The following is a 12395-nucleotide window of genomic DNA, read 5'->3' as shown; positions in this document are numbered from 1 at the left end:
TACTGATGATTATTCAAGATTTTCTTGGGTGGCGTTCATGGCACACAAGAGTGAAACCTTTGGTATTATCAAAAACTTGATCATTCAGATTGAGAATTTGTATAAGTTGAAGGTTAGGCGGATACGTAGCGATAATGGTACTGAATTTAAAAATCATGCCATGGCGGAGTTTTGCACTTCAAAGGGTATTCTTCATGAGTTTAGTGCAGCTTATACTCCTCAACAGAATGGCGTCGCTGAACGTAAGAACCGCACATTGATCGAGACTGCTAGGACAATGTTGGTAGAGTCGCAGTTGCCCATTCCATTCTGGACTGAAGCTGTGGCCTCTGCATGTTACACATTGAATCGAGTCCTTACAGTCAAAAGGCACAATAAGACCTGCTTTGAGCTTCTTCAAAAACGGAAACCAGATTTGTCTTATCTTGAACCGTTTGGAGCTCCATGTACAATCATCGATCCTAATGGAAAGTTTGGGGCAAAAGCAATTGATGGATACTTTCTTGGGTATGCCACCCCTAACTTACGAGTCTAGAATCTAGAGGCTAAAAGGGTCGAGGAATGGTCTGAGGTCAGAGTACAAAGGCACACTTTGCCAGTCAAATGTCCTGGCCAGCCTTGGATGTTTGAGTACGATGACTTTTTCAATTCGATCAATGTTGAAGCCGTTGAAGAAAGTGTTGCGGCAAGGATGTTTTTCGAGAGTGACAATGCAACAGTTTCACCAGTGGTGCGTCCAATTCTTGTCAATCAAGAACCATCTTCGGTGAACAATAATACTCTCGACAATGAGGATTTTCATGATGCAACCGAATTGAACGAATCTTCAGAGGATGATGAATTTCTAGATGCAGATCAAGAAGCTCCAACAACAGCAGTTCATGGTACTTCAGAGGGTACTCCTCCAGTGGATGCACATAGAACAGCTGAAGCTACTGCATCATCCTCTTCGTCAATTCCGGGCATTGATTTAGTTGTTGATCTCAATTTCAACAATCTGGGTATAAATATTCCAGTTCCAGATAATCCAGAAACAAGGATTCATAATACCCATCCTCAACAAAACATCATCGGAAATGTGCAAAGTGGCATTCAAACAAGAAACATGTTGTGAAACAACAACAATGCAGGCCTGTATGCAGCTATTCGAGAATCCGGGCAACAAAACGATTGGTCTTTCGCGTGTTATGTTTCACAGGAAGAGCCAAGAACTTGGAAAGAAGCAATGAAAGATAACTCTTGGGTTGAAGCAATGCAGGAAGAGCTGCAACAGTTCCAGAAGCTTGGTGTCTGGAAACTCGTAGAGAAACCTGCTGGCTACAAGAAGATTGGTACCCGTTGGGTGTTTAAATGCAAAAAGGATGACCGCGGAGTTGTTATCCGGAACAAAGCACGTTTAGTCGTTCAAGGTTTTCGTCAGATAGAAGGAATCGACTACAACGAAGTCTATGCACCTGTTGCACGTCTGGAAGCAATTCGGATCTTTCTGGCTTATGCCTCATTCAAAGGATTCAAGGTTTACCAGATGGACGTCAAAAGTGCATTCTTACATGGTGTGGTTGAAGAAGAGGTGTACGTCGAACAGCCCCCAGGTTTTGAAGATCCTATCCATCCCGATCGGGTTTGGTTGCTCAACAAAGCTCTCTATGGTCTACATCAAGCACCGCGAGCTTGGTATGCAACCTTATCTAACTATTTGCTGGAGAACGGTTTTCGAAGAGGTCTTATTGACTGTACTCTTTTCATCAAAGAACAAGATGGAGATCTTCTTCTGGTATAGGTATACGTTGATGATATTATTTTTGGTTCTACTAATGATGTCTTGTGTAGGAATTTCGAGCGCATTATGCAGGATAAATTTGAGATGAGTGCTATGGGGGAAATGACTTTCTTTTTGGGCCTACAAGTGCAACAAACTGAGTCTGGGATATTCATCCATCAGACTAAATATGTTGGTGACATCTTGAGCCGGTTCCAGAATGTCTGATGCAACGCCCATTGGTACCCCACTGCCACAAAATCACGGAATTACTCCAGACTTGAAGGGTGAAGCTGTTAACCCCTCATACTATCGCGCAATGATCGGATCTCTTATGTACCTCACAGCATCAAGGCCAGACATAATGTACCCAACGTGCCTGCTTGCCAGATATCAAGTCAACCCGAAGGCCTCACATCTTGCAGCTGTAAAAAGGATTTTTCGTTATTTGAAGGGTTGCCCTGACACCGGTCTATGGTACCCTAGGGATAATAACTTTGAATTGGTCGCTTTCAGTGATTCTGATTTTGGCGGATGCAAAATCGATGGCAAATCCACAACGGCTGGATGTCAGTTTTTAGGAAATCGCCTAGTCACATGGCAGTGCAAGAAGCAGACGTGCGTCGCTACATCAACATGCGAAGCTGAATACATTGTTGCTTCGAGTTGTTGTTCCCAAGTTCTTTGGATCCAACAACAATTACGCGACTACGGTTTTGAATTCCTAACTACTCCTATTTACGTTGATAATTCTGCTGCTTTACAGATCACTAGAAATCCTGTGCAGCACTCAAAGACCAAACACATCGAAATCAAATATCACTTCATACGTGATTGCTTTGAGAAAAGGCTAATCGATGTTGTTAAGGTCCACACCGATGACCAACGTGCCGACCTTTTTACCAAAGCATTTGACAAATCAAGATTTGACTTTTTATTATTGGTAAACGGCATTAAGGTCAAGCAAGAGTAAAACCAACATCGGAAAATCATTTTTGTAAATACCTTTGTGTTTTTAAATTTTATCTTAGTTTATTGATTTTAGGGGGAGTAAATCCAAAATCTGAAAATCCAAAAACATCGAAAAATTTCAAAAACACAAAAACAATAGAAAAACAGAAATGGGTTTCCTGGCGAGCAAAAGAGAAAATGATAGTACATCAGTGGTCTATCCAAACCTCTTTAAACCTTAAATGAAAAACGATAAGCAGCTCTATATAAGATGTATCGGTAAGCTCACAATCATTTTAAAGTGTGCAGGGTGATATAAATCTTAATCGACTGAAGACCAGGTGGGAACCATTCATTGGCATATGGTCTTAGTACCGAAATTTCGTTTGATAGATTGCCGAGGTTCTGAGATATTCGGTCTTTATGCTGCTTATCATCTGGGTATCATGGTTGTATCTTTTACCGAAAAATAACGGGGACGCAAGTCTAGTTCTTCCATGATACTATACATACGTGTACATATTGCATTCGACCTCAATAAGTGATCAACAATCACATGTCCAAACAAATAAGTGATAAAATATCACATTTATCCGGGAGTCAAGTTCGTCTCTCTGCTGTACGGAAGTACTGACCTGTTCACGGACTTGCTCCTGTGCCCTCATGCATATGAAAATCAAGTTCCTCATCAATAAGTGATTCTATCACATAGGGCTTGTTTTCAAATCAAAATAAGTGAGAATCTCACATCATATACGGTCAAACAGATGATAATCGGTATTCTCACCGGTAAGATGAACCCTCGTGCATACCTTGATACGGGAATGTGTCGTGATGTGGATGAACACCGGTCGGTAAGTATAAATCATACCTTAACGTATCCCCTCGCCATGATTACATCTGATAAGTTGAGCTTAAGTGGACAACAATACCGATAACTGTTGTAGGATGCTTATCTTGATGTTAACTAATTGAACAACAAGAGCGTTTTGGCATGACCGTACACTGATATGATTCTCTTACCCTCGAAACTCGCAAAAAGAATGTCTGTATATATTTATTTACTGCTTTCAGTCTTTACATTTGAAATATTCAAAAAAAAAATATAATACCAAAAAGATTTTAGGTGTGTTTTAATATAAACTTTATAAAAGCCAAAAAGATTTTATTTCTACTTTATTTTCGATTGTACGATGTTGGATCTCGAGTCTTCGTTACCTGAAACCTGACTGAAAACCGAATTGACTAAATCTTCATAAACGGTTGAAATTTGCAAGTTTTGAAAGTTAGAAACTAAAACTGACAAATTTATTAAACTTTCAAACTGTCGGACGGTGTTTGATTGAGACATGGTCATACGTGTGTCATTTGTTTATGCTAACTATATTCCAAGCAGTTGTTCTCATTACGCGTTTAGATTTCTTGCATGTGCAGATTCTAAAGGCAAGGAGAACATAGTCGACGACAAGCTTCGGAATGAAGACACGACGTGAAGGCACTCAAATGATGAAGATGATCGAGTTGCCGCTGACCATCATCAACACCACAAGGATCTCAAGCATTGAAGATCAAGTCATTCACGAGCATAACTCAAGGGGGAGCTTATGTTAAGGGGGAGTTTGTCAACACACTTCCTACATGATACGGGTAGTTTGTTGATACACTTTCTGCTTTCAAGACGTGAAGACTTTAAAGATCCTCCGACATTGAAGACTTGAAAGGACGTCAGAGACTTGAAGACACGAAGATCGAGACAAAGCTACAGCCAAGGGGGAGTTTGTTGGTGCACTTGTGTCTGTACTTTGTCTGTATTTTGTCATGATAGAAAACGATGTCCTTTGTTAGTCCTGTAAGTTTGACCAAGTCAACCATCCTCCTGGTTTGACTTGGACAAACAGTTAGTACATGATTGTAACATGTTTGTGTCGAAGGATGAGTCATCGAAGGATAGTTTAGATCCTTCGATGAGCTCGAAAGATAAAACTTCGATGGATGTTGATGGACCTCGATAGATTATCCTTCGAGGTATATGTAGATCCTTCGACAGGTTTCAGATCGATAGATGATCTTTCGATCAGTCTATCTATCTGATCCTTCGACCAGACGATCTGTGTTGGGTATATATACCCATGTAATGTGTTCACTTCTTTTTTAGAGAAGCAAGCAGAACAAAGAGAGCATTCTGTGAGAGAACACACATTGAGAGAGAGTTTGCAAAATAGATTTGTAAACATTGAGCTTGTAACCGAACCTTTCATTCGTATTAATACAAGTGGTGTTAATCGGTGAATATTGTGTGTGTCTTGTATGTGCTTGTTTCATCTCGGTTTGCACTCTAGCTTGGATTCTGCACTTGCTAGGGTGTTAAACATAACAAGGATAAGGTTTAACCTCATCCTCCGAGGGACCTACATTATGCATGAAGGATTGCAGCTGGTAAAACAAATCGTCAAGAAATTGTTCATGAAGAATTGCAGCCGGTAAAACACATGTTACATTGTGAATGTTTAAAACACGACGACAAAAAATCCTCTACTTAATCCAATGATAAACTGCTAAAACACAACGGTATTAGTCTGCTTGCTGCTAAAACACAACGGTGTTATCTGCTTGCGATTAAAACACAATGTCAAGAAATCCTTCAGTATTAATTCAATATGGTAATCATTGTTAGATAAATCATAAAATTGCTACAACACATCAAACAAAAATTCAAGTTTATGCATATCATAAAACTTTACCATCACCGCAATCAGCCATAACATTTGACGCCATGATTTTGATCAGTAAAGATGTTATAAAGAACCAGATGCAATACGAATGCTCTTGGATATGTTGTATCAATTGTATAATTTAAACGAAACCGTCGATTTGATTTAATGAGATATTTAGTTTCCTTAATTATCTGGTTAGTTAGCTAATCTATTAATATAATCCATAATTAAAATAATAATCAACTTACCTTAATACCCTTTTGATTAAAAACTCCAATTGTCACATGTACCTACACTTTGTAAGGAAAAAATGGATTTGTAGCCAACTCCTACACTTTAGTTCAATCTTAGCCACATATGAGATTTCATTCTACACTTACCTGATATATATATAGGACAAAGATCCGTTAGGAACCACCCTTTATTGCGGGAACCGCGAGAACCAATGTGAACACAACCAAAAATGCCTAAAAATAGCTAAAAAACACTCAAAAGAAATTTTTTTGGCTACTAAAAGTAGCGATTTTAACATAAAAAATATAAAAAAAACAAAATTTTTTTTTAGATTTTTTAGGTTTTTGGGGGGTTTAGTTTTTAGCATTTTAGCTTGGGGGTGGGGGGGTGTAGGGTGGGGGGGTTGGGTTTTTTTAGGTTTTTTGAGAGTTTTAGTTTTTAGCATTTAGCTTGGGGGGGGGGGGTTAGGGTTTTTTTTTTTTGGGGGGGGGGGGGGGGGTTGGGGGTTAGGTTTTTTTGGGGGGGAGGGGGTGGGGGTTAGGTTTTTCTCGGGTTTTTTAGCTATTTTAGGTTGTGTTCACATTGGTTCTCGCGGTTCTCGCAATAAAGGTTGTTCTCGCATGAACCTTACCCTATATATATATATATATATGTGTAAATATATATATATATTTATATATCGGGTAAGTATAGAATGAAATCTCATATGTGGCTAAGATTGAACTAAGTTATAATATATATATCACATATCATATCATAGGATCCCAAAAGTGTATATTGTAACTTCACGCTAACCTCTCACTTGAATGGATTTAAAGTTGACCTTCATTAAATTATCTAGCCTAACCATGAATTTAGGTTGACCATCTTCATTTAATTTGTCCCCCACACGTGTTGTTATTCGACAAAACTTTTGGAATTTGATATTAATGAGTCCCCAATCTCGGTTACTTAACCTATATTAGGTTTGTAACCTAAAATTCTTGGATTTTGTGAGAAATGAACCCCCGGTCTTCGTATGTTCATTATATTGGTTTTTTGGATTTTTTACCATATTTTTTTACACAGTATCATCTACAAATATCCATGCCCCCCTCCCTCACATAGGTTCATGAATTTTGCCCTGAACTCAGAGATCTTTGATGATCAATACAGTTTGTCCATTTGTGAGGGCTTTTTTAGGGGTGCTGGTATGCTGCAGCGGATCCAATCTTTGAGGGATGAAAATGAGGGGTTGATGAGTGAGCTAAAGACTTCTCAAACTGTTGCTGATGAGGTCTGGTGTCGGGTGGTGAGCGCTGAGCAGGAGCTCTTAGAGAGGGAGGTATGATTTTTCCTTCCTCCCTTCCTACCCCTCTTTTTTTTTTTTTTTTTTTTGTTTAGATATGCATGCCTTCTTATTGTTTTTCTTGTTTAGAATGCATGGGCTTTCTTGAAAGGGAATGAGAGGGCTTGGGAGAAGGAGCGGGCTGAGTGGATGGAGGAACGAATATATATATCGGTTAAGTATAGAATGAAATCTCATGTGTGGCTAAGATTGAACTAAGTCATCACATATATCACATATCATATGATCCCAAAAGGTACATTTGTAACTTCACGCTAACCTCTCACTTGAATGGATTTAAAGTTGACCTTTATTAAATTATCTAGCCTAACCATGAATTTAGGTTGACCATCTTCATTTAATTCGTCCCCCACACGTGTTGTTCTTCAACAAAACTTTTGGAATTTGATATTAGTGAGTCCCCAATCTCGGTTACTTCACCTATATTAGGTTTGTAACCTAAAATTCTTGGATTTTGTGAGAAATGAACCCCCGGTCTTCTCATATGTTCCTTATATTGGTTTTTTGGATTTTTTACCATATTTTTTTACACAATATCATCTAGCATACCCTATTAAGTATTTAGCTTCGAAGATCTTCGAGTAGTTAAACATCATTTTCATGTCTTTGTTTCTTGTTATGCACAATTTCTTTATGAGTTCCATAATTTTTCCAAATATTTGTTAATCAAATGTTAAGTAGAGTGGTTTCATATGGATGTTTATATATTTTCATTTTACTTTTTTATAGCATATTTTTCTTTTTATTCTTAACCATAATTTTTTGTAGCATTGTATACATTTGATATACTTTTAGTTTATCACGGATACACCTAAGCTAACATATTTTTAGTTTATTTTAGGTAATAGGACTAGAAATGGAAAAATAACATATCTAAACAATCTCTTAACCATATATAATATTATAAATAATTACATGAAACATATAACTAAATAAAATATATGTATCTAAATAACCATGTAAAAAATGAAAATTTAAGGGTGAGTTCAATAACTTGGGGCTTGAAATACTAAAACCCGACCCAATACTAAATAGAGGTGTAAAAAAACCCGGGGTGGGGCCAATACACTGATTTTCAACCCGGCCTAATCTAAAAAACAACTTTGGGCCAAACCGGTTTAAGCCACGGCCCAACCCAGCGGTTTGGCATAGGTTCAGGACTTTTGTATTGAGAACCGATCCAACCTGAATTGATATTGGCCCGATCCAATAAAAAGACTATCCAAATCAGCTTTAGTGGGTTGGGATTTTAAACCCTCAAATCAGCTTATAACCCGAACCGGTTTGGCACATTAATAAAACGATTCGGTTTGGCCCAAAACCGGTTTTTGTACTCCTCATATTGGTGAATCAAGCCCAAGTTTTGGAAAAGAGGTCGGCCCAAGATGACCCTCATTACAATGCATGCTTTTCTGCGCGCTTACAAAAACAAATAAAATCACACACATCTTCCTTCTTAAACGCACTGTAAGGACTCAACGAGGCTGCACAAACTCAACCACCTAATTTCAAAATCCAGTTCTTCGATTAGCAATCAGGTTTCATTTCTACCTTTTAGATTCATCAATCAAAGCTTTGATTAGTGTTTTGACTGGTTAAATTCTCGAATATGTCGTATTTGAAATGAATTAGGTTTTGTATGATGATGTTTAGATATTTTTAACAGGATCTGGTGATTTATGATTCGTTTCTTGATCTAGATGTTACATGTGAAATCTGTGAATGTTGTTACGAAAGTTGTTTATGTGATATGGTTGATGAATAATTTAGGTGGTGAAACCGGCCCTAAGATTATGTTTATGTGATATGATTGTAGCTTGAGCGAATTAGTTTAGATTTTTTTAACTTAATAAGCTGTGATACTGATTTTAACTTTGAATTCTTGGTCTATATTATATATTTATATACCTACAGATGGAATTATATCAATTGCCAACTTTCCATATTGTACTAGTGATTTAGATGAACAATTTTTGCTATCTTGTTTGTGAATTTTGAGCGTTTACCATTTCTCTTTGTAAAGAAGAATTAGATGTTTATGTGATTTTTTAATCACTCCACATCCTGATGTTAATGATCCTTGTGTATATGTTAGTGATAGTGATGGAATAGTTGAATTTGTGGTATGGCCGAACATTTAACCGTTTGTGAAGTTAAAGAAAGATTCAGTGTTGTATTATATGTAATTTATAATAGATCAATGCTGTGAAACCCTAATATTACAAACGGCTCTTGCGAAATCAGTTCACACTTCCAACTTAATAAGCTATGATACTAATTTTAACCTGGAATTTGTGGTCTATATCAGTTGCCAAATTGTACTGGTTATTTTTTGCTATCTAGTTTGTGATTTTTGAACTGTGAATGTAGATTTGTTTTTCCATAGTTCTTTTTTTTCTAGAAAGTAATTGGATAGTTATGTGATTTTTTTAATCATCCCACATCCTGATGTTAATGATCTTTAGTGACAATGGCATATACTCTAGTGATTATGGTGGAATAGTTGAATTTGGGATACGATCGAACACTACATAATTAATGAAGTTAAAGAAATATTGAGTACCGTGTCATCTATAACACTTGAGAAGATATTTGAATCTTGATTGTACAATATAATAGATCAATGCTATGATACTAGTTTGAACCTTGAATTAGTTTGAGTGAATTAGTTCAGATTTGTAGCTTAATAAGCTATGATACTGGTTTGAACCTTGAATTTATGGTCAATATGTCTACAGATGGAATTATATCAGTTGCCATATTGTACTGGTGATTTAGATGAAAAATTTCCGCTATCTAGTTTGTGAATCGGGAATGTTGATTTGTTTTTCAACATATATGTGATTTTTTAATCATCCACATCTTGGTGTTAATGATCTTTGTGTATAAGCAATTCATATTAATGATGATGGTAAAATAGTTGAATTTGGGCTTATGGTCAAACATTTAATCATTCATGAAGTTAAACAAACATTGAATGCAACATTATCTGTAATACTTGAGACAGCGCCTAATTGTTTTCACTATACAGTATTTGAATCGTGATTTTACAATATAATTGATCAATGCTTTGCAACCCTAATTTTATGTTTTACGGCTCTATTTTTCCGGCCTTGTATTGTAGTTTGTGCGAATCAGTTTAGATTTCTTACTTAACTAGCTATGATACTAATTTTAACCTTGAATTTATGGTCTATTATGTCATATACCTACAGATGGAATTATATTGATTGCCAACTTGCCATATTGTACTGGTGATTTAGATGAACCATTTTCGCTATCTTATTTGTGAATTGTGAACGTTGATTTGTTTTTCCACCGTAATTTTTATAGTAAAGAATTATATATTTTTGTGACTTTTTAATCGTTCCACATCCTAGTGTAAATGATCTTTGTGTATACGCTTTTCAAATTAGTGAGAATGGTGGAATAGTTGAATTTGGGCTATGGTCGAACATTTAATCATTCATGATGTTAAAGAAACATTGAATACCTTATTTATCCTTAACTCTTGAGACAATGCTTCATTGTTTTCACCATACAATATTGTACAATATTATAGATCAATGCTGTGATGAGAACCATTTGTAGATATACTTCTAGATTGTTCAGAATACTCATGTTTAATCTCATGGTTTCCTCATGTTGTTGTTGATAAACAGGCACTTCTGATTTGTGAAGCCTTGAAGATGCCCAAAGATAGAAGATCTTCGTCTGGTAGGTGTAGGGCATCTCCCTATTCCTGTGACGACAAAAATGTCGATATAAAGAAACCCAAATCTCACTCCCTACAAATTGAAGATAAAAGTGAATGTGAAGAAGCTAGATGCCCTATTTGTATGGAACACCCACACAATGCGGTACTTCTACTTTGTTCTTCTTTTGACAAAGGATGCCGCCCCTACATGTGTGACACGGATCCCCAACTCTCTAATTGTCTTAACCAGTTTCACAAGTCAAATGTGAATAAGGTGAGACAACAAGCTAAGCTTGCTTGCCCTTTATGTAGGGGTGAAATCAACGGGTGGGCTGTGGTTGACCCTGCTCGGCAATTCATGGATTCGAAAACAAGAAATTGCTCAGTTGGTACCTGTGATTTTGTTGGAAATTATTCTCAACTAACAGAACATGCCAGCTGTGTACACCCAGGTGTTAGGCCAACAGATGTAGACCCTGAACGCGAACTTGAGTGGAGAAGGTTGGAAGAGGATATGGTGCAACAAGACCTGCTCAGTATGCAGTTGGAGTCGGATGATGCCGCTGAAGTCATTGTTGGTAAGCCTGATCTCCCTCTCCCGAGTTGGGATTCTGATTACGCGATATTTGTTGGTACTTTAGAAGCAAATCTTGAAAATGTTTTATCTGAGTTTGATTTATCTTCAGTCGACACCACTCGGATTTGGCATCTTTTGTATAGCATGCCGGATAGTTCATCTTCAGATGAATCAGACAGTGATTCGTGAATATAGTATGTCAAGAGAGAATGCCCGAACCACAAGAAGCAGAACCCCTACACATGTCAGACAGAGATCAAAAAGTTCACCAAGTTCACATAACCGTCAAGAATAGGTAACTACATTGGTTGAGTTCCATGAGCTTAGCTCAAACCCGCCTTAGCTTTTATGTTGATTTCTCTTGGGTTATTCTGGGTCAGATATTGTTTGAATCCTATGTAAGTAATGTCAGATGTCTTTAGATCTGCTGCTAGTATACAGGTACTTTGATGATCTGTTTTTGTATTTTATTTTGTTTAAAGTTTTGTTTTCTTCGCTGATTTTCATTTTGATTTACTTGTAGAACTTTATGGGTTCATTTTAAAGTAAGTATGTATATTTATGCTGATTGTTGAGCTCGAATTTTATTTGGGTTGGGCTGGTCTAAAGCTGATGAGTTGACTTCAAGCCTGGTCAAACTCGAAATGAAACTAAGCCTAAAGTTCTTAGAAGAAAACCACTTATCATGTGCCCAGTCTTTCATTTTCTTAAAGTTTTCACGAAAATGAATTGTCGCGTACAAAAGATCTAAATTGTTTGTGTACAAGTCTGCAAAAATGTTGATGTGTATGATGAATTGTTTTGTTCAAGTATAAATCATGATATCTGATAAATGTAACTCTTAGGATTACATAATATATGGTTATTAATATCTGAAGGTAATTGTCTAATCAGTGAATTTGTAGTTATTACAAACTATTTTACATAAATAACCCTAATGGATAAACACTGTATATTATTTTAATTTTCCGTTACTACTATAATGATTACTGCTATTTTTTTAAAATAAATAACCCGTCGGCTCATTGACCCCTCTACAGCTCTACCAACGGCACCATACTTGGTAAGTCTTAACATTATCAATTGTAGATGACGTTTTTATAATGAAATCGAAA

The 12395-nt window shown here is 36.8% G+C and overlaps 1 protein-coding gene across 2 annotated transcripts; it reads left to right on the top strand.

Moving 5' to 3' along the window:
• The first annotated feature begins 8432 nt into the window (after positions 1 to 8432).
• On the top strand, positions 8433 to 11783 carry LOC110916113. Of its 2 annotated transcripts, XM_022160871.2 has the most exons (3): positions 8439 to 8544; positions 10669 to 11281; positions 11390 to 11783. In XM_022160871.2, the coding sequence occupies exons 2-3, from the start codon at positions 10696 to 10698 to the stop codon at positions 11467 to 11469; spliced, it is 666 nt and encodes a 221-aa protein (XP_022016563.1). In that variant the 5' UTR covers positions 8439 to 8544; positions 10669 to 10695; the 3' UTR covers positions 11470 to 11783. The 2 variants fall into 2 exon arrangements, with proteins under 2 accessions (XP_022016562.1, XP_022016563.1); XM_022160870.2 differs by having other exon boundaries at positions 8433 to 8544; positions 10669 to 11783.
• The last annotated feature ends 612 nt before the right edge of the window (positions 11784 to 12395 follow it).

Source organism: Helianthus annuus, chromosome 12 (genome assembly GCF_002127325.2).
Source record: "Helianthus annuus cultivar XRQ/B chromosome 12, HanXRQr2.0-SUNRISE, whole genome shotgun sequence".
Lineage (NCBI taxonomy): Eukaryota > Viridiplantae > Streptophyta > Magnoliopsida > Asterales > Asteraceae > Helianthus > Helianthus annuus.
This window is presented reverse-complemented; position numbering and strand designations above follow the sequence as displayed.